The sequence below is a fragment of the Nothobranchius furzeri genome, chromosome 10 (assembly GCF_043380555.1).
Source record: "Nothobranchius furzeri strain GRZ-AD chromosome 10, NfurGRZ-RIMD1, whole genome shotgun sequence".
Lineage (NCBI taxonomy): Eukaryota > Metazoa > Chordata > Actinopteri > Cyprinodontiformes > Nothobranchiidae > Nothobranchius > Nothobranchius furzeri.
Genome location: NC_091750.1, coordinates 56,273,060 through 56,289,137, shown reverse-complemented (window position 1 = coordinate 56,289,137; position 16,078 = coordinate 56,273,060). Strand labels below are relative to the sequence as shown.

At 44.3% G+C, this 16,078-nt stretch overlaps 1 protein-coding gene across 2 annotated transcripts; it reads left to right on the top strand.

The window, feature by feature from the left end:
• The first annotated feature begins 6,372 nt into the window (after nucleotides 1–6,372).
• On the top strand, nucleotides 6,373–15,525 carry f9b (coagulation factor IXb). 2 transcript variants are annotated; one of them, XM_015961359.3, is made up of 8 exons: nucleotides 6,373–6,532; nucleotides 11,342–11,514; nucleotides 11,589–11,613; nucleotides 11,887–11,925; nucleotides 12,080–12,211; nucleotides 13,512–13,879; nucleotides 14,665–14,809; nucleotides 14,929–15,525. In XM_015961359.3, the coding sequence occupies exons 1-8, from the start codon at nucleotides 6,445–6,447 to the stop codon at nucleotides 15,486–15,488; spliced, it is 1,530 nt and encodes a 509-aa protein (XP_015816845.3). In that variant the 5' UTR covers nucleotides 6,373–6,444; the 3' UTR covers nucleotides 15,489–15,525. The 2 variants fall into 2 exon arrangements, with proteins under 2 accessions (XP_015816845.3, XP_015816844.3); XM_015961358.3 differs by having other exon boundaries at nucleotides 11,887–12,000.
• The last annotated feature ends 553 nt before the right edge of the window (nucleotides 15,526–16,078 follow it).

Here is a 16,078-nt window from a genome sequence, read left to right as displayed (position 1 = left end):
TAAACATGTATGGTTTTAGCTGATGATGCAGCTACCTGCGTAATACGGCTGTGACGTAATTCTTTACAAGAACCTGTTTCTTATCAAATTAAAAGTCCAAGTTTGGTTTGAAATGATGCCTTCCAACAGCCTTTTAGAAAGAACGGAGTTAGCTGCATTGGTCAAATCTTGGACATAACTTTATGGACCTTTATTTTCAATTCAATATATCAGCAGTAAACTAGGTATACCTCAAACAATATTGCAAACTTTTGTTGTTGCCACTTTAGTGTTTGCTAAGGTTGATTAGTCACCTGAAGTAGGGTAGCAGTCAGCAGAGGGCAATGCTACCAGCTGGCAAACGGAGAAGGAAGTGACGCCACCAACAGCAGCAAAGCTCTGACGAAGGCTACTGTGTTAGTCAAAACGTCAAAAAACAAGGTGAAAACAACTCCTTTGCTGTGTTCAATAAATAACCAAGTAATGCTGTTATGATCCAGCTGAACAAATATTTTATTAACAAATATATTAACAAACAACCTGCTAGATAGATTCCAGTCAGGTTTTAGACAACACCACAGCCCTGAGGCTGCACTGATTAAGGACGATTGCAATGGTCCACAAAAAAAGCTGTGAAGCAACTGCAGCTTATTCAGAATGCCACTGCTAGAGTCTTAAAATGAACCAAAAGAACAGAAAACATAACTCCTATTCATAAATCTCTACACTGGATACCAGTAAACTACAGAACTGATGTGAAAGTGCTTCTACTGTTTATAAATCACTCAAGGGCATGAGGCCAGAGTTAATGTCAGATCTCATTCCTGAATATACGCCCAGCAGGGCTCTGAGATCCGTAGGAAGCGTTCAGCTGGTAGAACCCGGGTCAGAACCAAACAGGGTGAATCTGCTTTTAGCTACTATGCTGCGCACAGATGGAATCAGCCTCCTCATGACCTCAAATGTGACCCGATTCTAGTAACTTTTAAATCAAAATGGAGGACTGTTCTTATGCTGCACCTTCTGCACTGTAACTGCTCACCCTTTAACTTTACTTTAGTTTCTTTTAATTGTATTTTCTGTCACGTTGATTTTAATGTTCTTGCTACTCTTGCCAATGGAAAGCACATTGAATTGCCCATGTGTATGAAATCTGCTATACAAATAAAGCTGCCTTGCCTTACAGCCAAAGGTGAGCTTTACAAAGTCCGTAGGCTACGGAGGCCACCTGGAGTTGGGCTGAGTCCAAAGGTCAATCCTTTGTAGATTTCAACTGATTGCATCCAGTAGCTCATGAGATATTTTGCTAATAAAATGTGTTAATGCAAACATTTGCAGATAAGGAAGATTTTAAACAATGGCAATTGAAGACAGGGGAAGCAAGGACAAAAGGAGTAAAAAACCTGATTTTCATTTTACTTCCCTACTGGAAGATCAATATATTTATGAGGCTGTTTACTGTCCAATTACTGCAGATCTACCTGCAAACTCAGCAAACAAACACTGTGAATGGATTGGCTCATTGATCATTTTGTCAATTTAGAGCAGGAAAATAACATTTTTAACGAGGAAAAACAATGCATGAGTGTCTGTTTGGTCACTCTCTTTGTGTGCTGTAAATGTCTGTATTTAATGTTCATGTGTCTTAAGGTGATAAAAATAATGCACATTTATAAATAGAGACTATGTCTGGAGATTATGTGGCGAAGACGCTGACGTCCTCCAAGAACTGCAAGATCGAGTCATTTAAAACCTATCTCAGCTTAACCATTTCAAGAAATGAGCTATTCCATCTGCTATGAGTTTGTAAATTACATGCAAGTTTTGATTAAAACAACGGGGCAAAAGTAGCTCAGGAGGTAGAGCAGGTTGCCTCATGATAGGAGGGTCATGGGTCCGATTCCAGCTCCCACCAGGGGTATTCTTCTGTTGTGTCCTTGGGCAAGACACTTGACCCAACTTGCCTGTGTTGATGGTGGTCAGAGGGGCCGACGGCACCAAATAGCAGCCTCGCCTCTGTCAGACCGCCCTAGGGCGGCTGTGGCTACAAGTAGCTTACCATCACTAGCAGTGTGTGAAAGTGAGAGTGCATGCAAGTGTCATTGAGTGTCCTAAAAAGCGCCATATAAGTTTGATGTATTATTATTATTATTATTATTCAAATGTTTTACATCAAAAAGACATGTTTCTTCCTGTGATGGTATGAACATGATGGTTTCAATACGGTTTGGGTGAGCATCTGTGACACGTGTTAAGTGTGACATGAAAAACAAATGAAGTAGAAGGAGCTACAACAAATGAAGTTATTGAAGTTAAATAACTAAAGTTTCATATTTTGGTGGGTCTCATATAGGAATACATACGGGCTAACAAAATGGGTCCCAATTGGTTTTGTCCGTGGTTTCCATGGTGGCCCCACAGGAGTTCACCTACAAAGATTTTAATGGGCTCATGTGTGAGTCAAACCATCTGGGTACCTCTGAAAACCTTTGTAGGGTCCGTTAACATCTATGTGGGCAAACCCATATGGGGCTACCATGGAAACCACGGACAAAACCAGTTAACCATATGTATTCTATATGGGGCCCACCTACATATGCTGACTGGGATATAGAAACAGTTATTTCAGATCCATTCTCCTGATCAGTGTTTTTCTAACCCTCTCGTGTTTCTTGCAATTTCTGTGACTAAAATAAACAAGTCTGCAGCATCAAATCAGTCGCTTTGAGTCATAGCTCCTAAATGTGCCAGAAGAGTAAATCACAGCTGGTCTTGTGCCAGAGTTTCCCTCTATAGATTACTGATCGAGGACCAGCTGCTCTATTAGAACAACAAGTGTCACATTCATCTGTTCCTGCTTTGAGCAGCAGAAGTCACTCTGGAATCAGTTTCTGAGAAATGACAGTTTAGCCAGATGTTCTTTTTGTGAGAAGTTCTTGTGTGTTTTTTTCTTTGTACTTGTGCTCTTGAAGAGGAAGTTAACCCCAAAATGTTTATTTTATTTATTTATTTATTTATTTTGCTGATAAACGGTAAAAATTAGTGTCTATTAGTGTTGTAGACATGTGTAGTCATTGTTTTGGCATTTTTGTGCATCTAATTCAAAATATAAATATTCTGTCTAAAACCATCAGCCTAAAAGTCATTCGAATCTGAATCAGTCACATCAGCTGTCACCATTGGCTAAACTGGTATTATCCATAGACATGACTGCGTAGACATGCCATAGGGCACTGGAGAGCATAACAGCATATGGGATGGGTTTCATAGCTCTCCTAACCAAACCGGAGTCAACACAGAGCGAGCAACAACGCCACGATGTGGAGGGAAGATGAGGGAGGAAGAGCGGATCCTTCAGGCAGGTAAATCAACCCAGGGAAAACAGTAATGGACATTTGGTTCCTCTTAACTGGTCAGGAGCACAGACACGACAGGGTAGACAGGTGTAACACAAACTGACATGTAAGAAATCCGAACCGACACACTAGCAACATGCAAAGCTTATACAAACAGGGATGGGTAATCAGGTAACAAGAGGCAGGTGGATGGTTTATCCCTTGGGTCCATGTGGCAGGGGTGAGGAGTGAGCACCACCTCACTCCTGCCACGTGGACCTCAAGGGATAAACCATCAATCCTGCTCAAAGGTCAACTTTCCTCGCGGGGTCACCCATAAAGGGTGGGAGGGTTAAGGTAAAACCCAAGGCACAAGGGCAAGGGAAGTAACACGTGACAAACAATGCCCATTTTCTTGTGCACCCTAAGGTTGCAACAACTACTGCATGCTTTTAAAAGCAGATAACATGGGATTACTAGTGACTTTTTTAGCCTACCTGTTGGGAAAAATGTTTATACAGTTTCCTTGTTTACCGTCAGAAGCTACATCTGACTGTCCCTGTCAAACATCTCTGTAAACTGAGTAACATCAACTTTTAAGGAGGCTGGAATAATAATTCTCAGGTCTCCGTGAGTGGGGGTGGGGGGTGGGGGTGTCTCCATGAATGAGCATAGTATGGGAAATTTTCCAGAAGGTGGGAAAAGAGGGGTGAGATATAGTCGTTTCCCATCCTAAAGGGGACACTTAACTCAGTAGAAAGAAAAATTAAACTGGGGCAATTGAGAACTCATCCAAGATGGTGGCCCGATGTTACGTCAGCTCCGATAGGCAGCTAGTTCATGTCGCATCTACGTATATGATGTCTGTTGTATTATCTAAGTTATCAGTGTATCCATTTTTACGTGTGAGTTTGTTACCTCCTACACTGCTGTCCTCAGCACTAAAAGATCTGATCTCAGGACACCAATCGGTGAAGATAGATTTAATTCTAGTTGGGACAAAATTTCTAGCCTGCAGTGTTAAAAAAATCTACAAACTGTCACAAGTTCTACTGAAACTCCCTCATCCCGTTGAAGTAATCAATGAATCAAAAGACCACTGTTGCTAAGGAGCTGCCAAACTCTACAGTATGCCAGCTGATCTGCTGACAGCCACAGTGATTTGTTTGCCACCACACCCGGTGTAACTCAAACTCTAATCACACAGCCGTCGATTCTCGTCATCACGTCTGAGGATCGGCAGTACTTCACCTCAGTGGGCAGAACGTTGGATTAGGTCAAGTGTTTGCTGTCATTTCACACTTTCCTGTGTTGAAATAGGCTCTGAGCCAGGGGTGGACTGGGACCAAAATTCGGCCCTGGCATTTTTACAAATCGTCGGCCCTCATGTCGGCCCTCCCCATCAGGAGAGCGGTGGGGGTGAGGGGTGTTACCGCCCGCGGACTCGTCTCTAGGCCGAATGTGAGATCTAATATGGACTGGGACTGTTAAATTACAAGCAGGGCCAGACCGCTGCGACCGGGAGCCCTGGCCTTCCAGATGAGCTCATTCTCCACGGGCAGAGATCAGCGGGACATCATCGCTCTATTGCGTTTTTCTTGCTAAAAACACCTGGAAAAACTCTGTCAGCTTCAGCTTACCATGTAGCTAATGTTCTGCAGATCACCAACTGTGGAGTAGTGTCGGCCCAAGCTGGGCAAGCAGCTCACTTGGCTAAGCAGCCCACCGGGACAGTGCCAGAATGCCAGATAGGCCAGTCCACCCCTGCAGTCTGAGCCCATTTGCCTCAGAAAACAGAAACATTTATCGGATCAAATGGTGACATTTGATGCATTAGCACAGATCTTAAAATTTCATTGTTTTACCACTTTACAAAAACTTGTTTTTTTTTTCATCTTTTAATCTGGGAGCAAAAGCTCTGAACACATTGAGTCAGCTTGTATTATCAAATAATTTTGTCTTTGCTTCCAGACAAATGTTTAGTTGTTTCTGAAGATCTGTTAAGCATGCATGTTTAGTACTGTGCTAGATTTTTCACCTAGCTCTTGTTTCTTTGCATGCAGACCAGTTGAGTCTAGATGTTCAGTGATTGAACGTGTTCTGCCAGGGCCGGTCCAAGCATTTTTGGGATCCTAAGTGGTTTTCTTTTGGACCCCCACATCAATCAGCCAACACCAGAAAATTCATAATTCCTAGGCTTCACATTGTGTGTAACATACCCAATTCCATTAGCATATTTAGTTATTAGCTTATTTTATACTGGCTCTTTAATGACTATTGATGTTTAACCTTACATTATTAGAAAAGTAACACATATGCTATAATTAATTTGCATTTTTAAATTCAGTGTTATTTAATTGTGGTATATTAATTCAACTATTTAAAAGTTATATCTGAAGAAAGAAAAACACAGAATGTATAGTAAACAAGTCAGGACTTTGTTCCTAAAATTTGGAACACTTTGAAATAACTGAACAAAAATAATTACATTATAGAAAATAATATATCATTCATTTTCCATATGTGATATAATTGTGTTTGTATAATTTAAAGTTTTTTTATTTCCATTCACGCTATCTTGGTGCTTTTGAGGGCCCCTGGTGGTGCAGTTACAATTCAGCTTTATTTTGTTCAGAGCTACCCAAACTTCTCCCACATCGATATGTGATGGAATAGCTGTGCAGCTATTTCATCAACACTTTCATTGACCAAAACTGTAAACGTGTTTTTACCCGGATGATGGATTAAATGCAGCTGGTGAAATTCTCTTCTGCTTTGTCAGAATTATTTTTTTTTTGGTTTTATGAGGAGGGCATATTTTATTTGACAATGAAAATCCTCTGTGCAACTAATTATGTCTGCACATGTTGCAAAAGCTGCTCAATATGACAACAAAAACATAAAACAGCTGATAATATCTACACACACACACACACACACACACACACACACACACACACACATTCTTCTAATTTTCTTTCTCATTCAGTCGTTTTCACATGCAGGAACACAGAAATGTAAAAGAACAAACACACTGTGGCCACACAGCTGAGTAAACATCTACTTGTTGCACTTTGGATTCATTTCCTCGACACTGATTTGGTTTTTGGGCTGGTGTGAAAACAGCAACATGGTACGAGTGTGTTTTCTGATTGTTATTGCTAGTTTTCATTTGGAAGTACATGGACTTGGTGATGAGACTAAAGAAGAAAACTCAGGTAAATACAGAACAGACATCAGAACTGGTATTGATTGAGAGGTTGAGTCAAAGCTTCGAGATGACGAGTGTGACCACCTGGTTGTTGAATATTGAAACAAATTAAAACTTCAACTTGGGAATTTCATTAAAACATCTGTATCCACACCAGCTTCAGTTTGTGTGATTGTCTCAGATGTGATTTTACTTGACTTTAATTGATTTCAAGCAAGAGAATATTTTCTGCTGCTTATTTTACTTGCTAAAATAAGATTTGATAAAATGAAATCAGTGGAAAACCTTAATGGAATAACTGCAGTCTTTCTAAGTGTTACTGATGTAGTCAGTCAAATATATCTTCATGAACAAACTCAGTTTGGAGAAACAGAGATTATCTAATCAGAGTGGGGCTTGGACTCTTGTGTTCCTGTTTCAGGAAGCAGACATTTGTAGAGTGAGATTGGGAGGAGATTTACTCATTAAAATTTCATGGTATGTGAGCATATCGTCTGTGATTGGCTAACCGCATTGCTACTCTTCTGATGCCTTTGATTGCTCTTCTTTTTGGGTTGTTGGTAATCTCCACAAATCTGAAGGAGTTCTGCTTTGTTATGGAGTTGTTAATGCTAACAGTTAGCATCTGCTTGCCAAATCATGCTCTGCTGTCTCCTGGACGCTAAAGAATCACAGCTTTCTGTAGTTGCAAGGCAAGATGGGTGAACCAATGATTGCTAACTTACAGTGTGATGTAGATGTGTGTGGCCTTTTCTGACCCGAGTGTTTTCCCATTTATCTTCTTTCAACAGCTAATGCAGGAAAAAGGGGTAGAAGACTGTTTTCACATTCTGCAGGCATATGAAACTCAGTGACCAATCGTTTTTAAAGAAAACAAGTGTTTTATGTTCCTCAGTCAACCTCATCTTTAACAGAACTTGTATCTTAACATATTCAAGGTTTTTCCTGCAAATGTTTATGTTTATGTTCATTCATTTAGGAGACGCTTTTATCCAAAGCGACTTACAATTTATAACCTATAGGGCATGTTGTGATCTGTGGGAGAAACCGGAGTACCCGGAGGAAACCCACACATGCATGGGGAGAACACGGAACTCCACAAAGAAAGGCCGCAGCCGAGCCGAGTTTCGAACCTGCAACCTTCGTGCTGCGAGGCAACAGTGCTAACCACTGCGCCGCCATGCAGCCAATGTTATCAACATTATTGTCAGTTTCACCAGCTTCTGCAGCACATCTGGCTCAATCACTAATAATTCTGCTCAAAAATATACATAACATCCATTCATCCATTTTCATCCGCTTAGAGTCGGGTCGCGGGGGCAGTAGCCTAAGGCAAGAGGCCCAGACTTCCCTCTCCCCAGCCACTTGGGTCAGCTCCTCGGAGGGAATCTCTCAAAGCATTCCCTGGCCACGTGACAGATATAGTCCCTCCACCATGTCCTGGGTCTACCTTTAGGACTCCTCCCGGTTGGACGTGCACGGAAACCTCACCAGGGACGCGTCCAGGAGGCATCCTGACCAGATGCCCGAGCCACCTCAAATGGCTCCTCTCGATGTGGAGGAGCAGCGGGTCTACTCCGAGCCCCTCCCGAATGACAGAGTTTCTCACCCTATCTCTAAGGGAGAGCCCAGCCACTCTTCAGAGAAAACTCATTTCGGCCGCATGTATCCGCGATCTCGTTCTTTCGGTCACTACCCAAAGCTCATGACCATAGGTGAGGGTAGGAACGTAGATCGACCGCCTTCTGACTCAGCTCTCTCTTCACCATGACAGACCAGTACAACGACTGCATCACTGCAGATGCAGCACCAATCCGCCTATCGATCTCACGCTCCAGTTTTCCCTCACTCGTGAACAAGACCCGGAGATACTTGAACTCCTCCACTTGGGGCAGGACCTCATCCCTGACCCAGAGAAGGCATTCTATCCTTTTCCGAATCAAGACCATGGTCTCAGTTTAAAGGAGCTGATTCTAATCCCAGCTGTTTCACACTCGGCTGTGCTTAGAAATCCTGTCCATAAAGGTTATGAACAGAATTGGTGACACGGAATCCAACTCTCACTGGGAACGAGCCCGACTTACTGCCAGCAATGCGGACCAAGCTCTGACACCAGTCATACAGGGACCTAACAGCCCATATCAGAGGGCCTGGTACCCCATACTCCCTGTGTACCCCCCACAGGGCCCCCCGAAGGACGCGGTCAAACGCCTTCTCTAAATCCACTAATGTAGACTGGTTGGGCAAATTCCCATGCACCCTCCAGGATCCCCCAAGGGTATAGAGCTGGTCCAGTGTTCCACGGCCAGGACGAAAACCACATTGCTCTTCCTGAATCTGAGGTTCAACAAGCCGATGGACCCTCCTCTCCAGAACCCCTGAATAGACCTTACCAGGAAGGCTCAGGAGTGTGATCCCCCTGTAGTTGGAACACACCCTGCGGTCCCCCTTTTTAACTAAGGGGACCACCACCCCGGTCTACCAGTCCAGTGGACTGCCCCCGATGTCCACGCGATATTGCAGAGCCGCGTCAGCCAACACAGCCCCACAACATCCAGAGCCTTGAGGAACTCTGGGCGAATCTCATCCACCACTGGAGCCTTGCCACAGAGGAGCTTTTTAACCACCTCAGTGACCTCAGAACCAGAGATTTGAAAGGCCAACCCAAAGTCCGCAGACTCTGCTTCCTCACTGGAAGACGTGTCGGTGGGATTGAGGAGGTCTTTGAAGTATTCTGCCCACCGATCCACAACGTCCTGAGTAAAGATCAGCAGCACACCGTCCCCACTATAGATAGTGTTGGTAGCGCACTGCTTCCCCCCCCCCCCCCCCCCCCCCCCCCCCGAGGCTCCGGATGGTGGACCAGAATCTCCTCAAACCCGTATGGAAGTCTCGCTCCATGGTCTCACCGAACTCCTCCAAATGCCCGGGTTTTTGCCTTGGTGACCACCCGAGCCGAGTTCCGCTTGGACTGACGGTACACGTCAGCTGCCTCTGGGGTCCCACAGGCCAAAAAGACCTGATAGGACTCTTTCTTTAGCTTGACAGCATCCCTAACCGCTGGTTGTCTACCAGCGGGTTCGGGGGTTGCCACCACGACAGACACAGATGATCCACAGCTCCGGTCGGCCACCTCAATAATGGAGGCACGGAACAGGGTCCATTCAGACGCAATGTCCCCCGCCTCCCCCGGAATATTTTGGAAGTTCTGTTGGAGGTGGGAATTGAAGCTCCTTCTGACAGGAGACTCTGCCAGATGTTCCCAGCAGACCCTCGCGATACGTTTGGGCCTGACTGGTCTGACCGGCATCCTCCCCCACCATCTGAGCAAACTCACCACCAGGTAGTGGTCTGTTGACAGCTCTGCCCCTCTCTTCACCTGAGTGTCCAAGACATGCGGCCGCAGGTCAGACAAAACCACAACAAAGTCGATCATCGAGCTGCAGCCTAAGGTATCCTGGTGCCAAGAGCACATATGGACAACTTTATGTCTGAACATGGTGTTCATTATGGACAATCCATGACTGCCACAGAAGTCCAATGACAAAACACCACTCGAATTCAGATCAGGGGGGCCATTCCTCCCAACCACACCTCTTCAGGTCTCACTGTCAATGCCCACGTGAGCGTTAAAGTCCCCCAGCAGAACGAGGGAGTAACCGGAAGGAGCGCTTTCTAGCACCCTCTCCAAGGTCTCCAAAAAGGGTGGGTAGTCTGAACTGTAGTTTGGAGCATAAGCACAGACCACAGTCAGAACCCCCCACACGTAGGCGGAGGGAGGCTACCCTCTCATTCACTGGGGTAAACCCCAACGTACAGGCACCAAGATGGGGGGCAACTAGTATACCCACCCCTGCTCGGCGCCTCTAAGTGGGAGCAACTCCAGAGTGGTAGAAAGTCCAAACCCTCTCAAGGAAACTGGTTCCAGAGCAAGAGCCATGCATTGAGGTGAGTCTGACTATATCTAGTCGGAACCTCTCAACCTCACACACCAATTCAGGCTCCTTCCCCACCAGAGAGGTGACATTCTATGTGCCAAGAGCCAGCTTCTGTAGCCGAGGATCAGACCGCCAAGGTTCCCGCCCTTGACTACCACCCGTCACACACTGCACCCGACCCCTGTGGCCCCTCCCACGAGTGGTGAGCCCACGGGAAGGGGGACCCACGTTTCCTCTTCGGGCTGTGCCTGGCCGGGCTCCATGGGTGAAAGCCCGGCCACCAGGCGCTCGCCAGCGTGCCCCACCTCCAGACCTAGCTCCGGGGGGGGGGTTTGACCCATGTCCAGGCGAGGGAACACGGTTTCCATTTATATAATTCATCATAAGACGTCTTCGGGCTGCTCTTTGTCTGATCCCTCACCTACATAATATACATAATAGGTAAAAGTTAAAGCAATGCCAACACAATTCAGATGTAGTATCTATTTCATCTCTTTTCAAACGCAAAGAGATCCATGTTTGTGGACAGCATAGTGACAGGTTGGATCAGGGGCTGTCTGAGTAAAGTAGAGAAGGATAATGGACAGATCACTAAGTGAGGTCATAGTCTTTGGATGGAAGTGCCTCTCAAGCCAGTGAGATGAGCTGGCATAGGTTTGTCTGAGTAGATGCATGTTGATTTAAATCATATCCACCCAGCTCTTTCTAAAGCTGATTAAATATGAGGTCAGAGTTGGAGAATAGTGTCATCTGTCATAGATATGAGTACTTTTACAGCCATGACGACTTGATGCTAAAGAGCCTCTGCATACGTCCTCCAGGGCTGAAGAAAACAGCCAAAGAGAAATTTTGATGGTTTTTTTTTCTATTCCTTTTAGGAGGCGTATTCGTGACCCAACAGGTAGCACACATGGTGCTTCCTCGCCAGAGAAGACACAACAGTGGTCATGTGGAAGAAGTGTTTCAAAAAGCCAACCTGGAGCGAGAATGTAAAGAGGAAGTGTGTTCGTTTGAGGAGGCCAGGGAGGTGTTTGAGGATGATGAGAAAACTGTAGGTTATAAACAAACGTGATGAGTTACTTAACAAAGACAAGAGTTCACTTCACTCCTGATACTCTCTTTCAGAATGAGTTCTGGACTCTCTATGTTGGTGAGATGAATAAAGTCAAGTTCCCACGCTTCTACAGAATGTGATTAAATGTGTGTGTGTGTGTGTGTGTGTGTGTGTGTGTGTGTGTGTGTGTGTGTGTGTGTGTGTGTGTGTGTGTGTGTGTGTGTGTGTATGTGTGTGTGTGTGTGTGTGTGTGTGTGTGTGTGTGTGTGTGTGTGTGTGTGTGTGTGTGTGTGTGTGTGTGTGTGTGTGTGTGTGTGTGTGTGTGTGTGTGCATGTGTGTGTGTGTGTGTTTCATATGCCGGTGTGTAGATGGTGATCAGTGTAAACCACAACCTTGCCAGAATGGAGGTGAGTGTGTGGATGGAATCAGCTCTTATACTTGCTGGTGCAAACCAAATTACAGCGGCAAAAACTGTGAGATTTGTGAGTTTGACACAGCTAAAATCCTAAAACTTTCAAAGAAATTATATTTCAACTAAACTTCTGTTCTTGTTTTTAACAGATATGACAAAGCTGTGCTCAATCAACAATGGTGGCTGTTTACATTTCTGCGTGATGGAAAATCAGCGAGCTGCGTGTCACTGCGCTGCTGGTTATAAACTGGGGACAGACAAGAAATCCTGTGAACCATTAGGTGACAGAACATACAAGTCATACAAAACATATACTTGCTGTTTAACAAAGCATGTGCATGTTTAAAATGGCTGCCACGCGCAAAAATTGCATTCAGTTGAAGTTTTGTTTGTGAGCATCCTCCGAAATTAAAGCAACGCGTCTGAAGGCTGCACTATACGAGTGTCCAGTAGGTGGAGTTGACTAAACGAGCAGACACACTCACTATGGTGACTCTATCTCTGGTGTAGAGGTATTTCACATCATCTAAGATACCACTGGTGTCTGTTTTTTTGTCTTGATCTCCAAATTAACCAGTTACTGATCTCATTTGTTTTGGTTGCATCCACAAACTTGGTCTGAGTAGTCTAGTGTACCACCTAGTGGAAGACTCCAGTACTACATGCAGTGCAGTGCCATTCAGCAGCAAGTATGTAAAACACAACCATTGAGCATCTTTTGTACGTTTGTTCTGTGTAATCCTTCCATTGTATTAAAGATTTGTTTGACCTTTTTTGCTGAAAAGTTTGGGCCAACGCTGTAGCCTTCCTCAGAGCACTGCCAATGTAACATAGGTAGCATAGCCAAAGTACCAGCATCTGTAAAGTTGGAAGAGTTGCTGGTGAAGCGGAATGAAAGGAGAAAAAAGTAAGCAGGACTGACATTGTTGTTTCTAAACTCCCAATGGAAAACGTGGCAGAAATAATGCAGTGATTAGCGGTGCTTGGTGGTCTCCTACTGAACGCCATGAGAAATTCTGTTTGGTCATTGAAAACCACCTCTTAAGTTGCACACCTGCTCTCCTGATTCCCCAAATGGATTCAGTTATGGCATACTTAAACTTTTTTAATATTTAGAATCTCCATCGAGGCTTTTTGGTGCTGATCAGGGATGTTACTCATGGCTGTAATGGTTGCAACACGTTGACATCTTAGCAAAGTCCTGAAAGAGCTGATTTTGTGTGGAGACATAAAAACTAAGGGGACAGAGAAAGCATATTTTCCCTGTCACCTTCCCTCCTCCCAGAAAATTCCCAAGACTGCTATAATGGTGCCCTACGGCACATTTTTACATCTAGTCTTGTCTCTGCAGACGTTGTTCCAGTTAACCCCCCTGTGATTGAAGCTTCTGAATGGTTTAAGACATGAAGGATGTGATCCTTATTAACACTCCAATATTTTGGCTTAAAATCACTGTATTTCTGCTCAATCAAAAAAATTATATTGATGCGCAAAAGAGTTTTTTTTTAAGTTGTGTCGAGAAGAAAGAAACAGATGTTTAGAGAAACAACCTGACCATCTCTTCTTTTCTTTTCTCTTCAGCTCAGTTCAGTTGTGGTCGTGTGGTTCTGTCCCATGGTTCTGTTACCAGGTCCTTAATGATGTCAGAATACATGCCTCAGAATGCTTCAACACTGAATTCCACCAATGACACCAGCAAAAGTGATGACCTCAGCCTTTTGCCACCTTTGACGGCGCTGTCAGACATCTTTCTGGACTTTGACACAAATGCGAGCTCAGTGGACCTGGACTATGGTCCTACTTTGAGTCCAGATGAGACAGAAGAGCTGAATGACACTGAGATGACTCTGGGGGGTTTCTCCAACCCCCCCAACACCACAGCTGAAAACAACCCCAACCGGAGGATTGTGGGAGGAAATGAAGCCATCCCTGGGGAGATCCCTTGGCAGGTACAGAGTTTCTTTCTTCAGTTTATTTTGATGCTGGTCTTGAGTTAGTTATTGAAAAATCACTGAAACCACTTGGTTAATATGAGGAAACATAGCAAAAGCTTTAAAGTGTGATTCACTGAGAGTTGTTCTTTTTAAAATGTGACCAGTCACTGAGTTTCACATGCATGCTGAATGCAAAAATGCTTTTCTACCCCATTTCCCGCTTTAGTCGCAGAAAGTAAATGGAAGGGGAAAGTTTTTGGTTATAAGAAGTCAGTCTCTTCTACGTCACAATGAAACATGGACTCATCCGCTTTGGCGTGCGACCACAAAAAGCTGCATTGATGTAGCGGCAGAGAGTGGCTCGGCTAGCAGAAGCTAACTGTTAGCATTAGCAACTCCACAACATGGTGCGACACATTCAGACACATTAATGTTGCATTTGTTTTCCTAAGACAGAAGGAACGAACTGAGGCAGTGGAAGCTGCTGTTAGCCAATCATAAACGAGATGCTTCCTATCGTTTTCTGCTCTCCACTTTTCTGACTCGTACTTCCCAAAACAGGAGCGCCAGAGCTTTTTTCCACAGAAGTTCATTCTACTGCAGATTAGTTGAAATTATGACTTCAAATCTAATAAATCCCAGCTGGTTCTCAGTAGATAAAGCTTGTTACTCGATTTGTTGACATGCAATGTGCTTAATGAGGTGTGATGCAATATAATGCTGGGTTTTGCAAGAAGTGAGCAATGTAGAATTACTAAAACGATCCTTTTAAAAACATTTTTTTCTGTTTGTGTTTACAGGTGACACTGATGTCTCCCTCAGCGTCTCTTGGCAGAGCGCTGTCCTTCTGTGGGGGCTCTCTGCTCAGTGAATTATGGGTTATCACTGCCGCTCATTGTCTGAAGGATCCCGATCACACCAGAGAATATTTCTTCGTCAGAGCTGGTAAAAATTAAAAAAAATTAATTAAACACTGCTGATTTTCTTTAGGTAGATCTGTGAAGTCCTAATGTTTGTGCTTCACTAATTCCAGTGGTTGACAAGATCACACTTTTAACTTCCAGGTGAGCATGATGTGACTGTGCATGAGGGTCCAGAGAGAGACCACGAAGTAGTCGAGCAGCATGTGCACCCCATCTATGACTACACAGTGTCCCGGTACAACCACGACATAGCCCTGCTGAAGCTTGCCACTCCAGTAGAGCTGTCCAACAAGAGGCGTCCCATTTGTCTGGGTCCCAAAGACTTTATACAGACCCTACTGAGAGAGTCTACGAGCTCTCTGGTGAGTGGTTGGGGACGGCAACAATTCCTTGGCCGTGAAGCTAACAAACTTCAGAAGCTTTCCATCCCACATGTGGATCGAACCCTGTGCAAACAGAGCAGCAGCGAGCGCATCACGCGCTTCATGTTCTGCGCCGGATATCCAGACGGAGAGAAGGATTCGTGTCAGGGGGACAGCGGCGGGCCACACGCCACCAATTATAAAGGCACCTGGTTCCTGACAGGCATCGTCAGCTGGGGGGAGGAGTGTGCCAGGAAGGGGAAATATGGCATCTACACCAGAGTCTCGCGGTACTACAAATGGGTCAGTGAGACAACCGGGATCACAGAGACCCAATAATAAACAAATTAATAAAATCATATCTTGCTTTTCACAAGACTTGTCAAACTCTTGTGTGATGTTTCCATCATCTCTTATTCCCGACAAGGAAACAGTTAAAAAAATGGTTTCAGTAGTTTCACATTGACATCTTTGTTTTTAATCATAAATGTAGTTTCTATGGGAATTCTTAGAATCCAGAACTCCACAAACTGATTATCAGATGGCTTTTAACATCTTCCCTCTTTTGTTCAAGCCTATTGAAATGTACAGTGGCCCAGAAGGGTCAGCAAATTACACAACCGTAGAAATGTATAGTCCAGGAAAACAATGAAAATTGGAGGTCAGGTGTGTGAGGGCAACAGCTAAGGAGGCTAACAATCAGTAAATAAAAAGTGGAGGAAATGAGATACTAAGGTTGTACACAAAAGAGAGAAATTTCTTTAAGAAAGTCTTCCAAAAGACAATCCTACAGCACCAAGATGAGGCCAATGCAAAAAATAAAAAGATTTTTATCTGCATGACGTAGTTTCTCTTGTGCAGAAGAAGCTCTGAGAAGCTTATTCTAACCCCAAACTGCTCCTACATTAGGGTTATTGTGTCATTCGTTT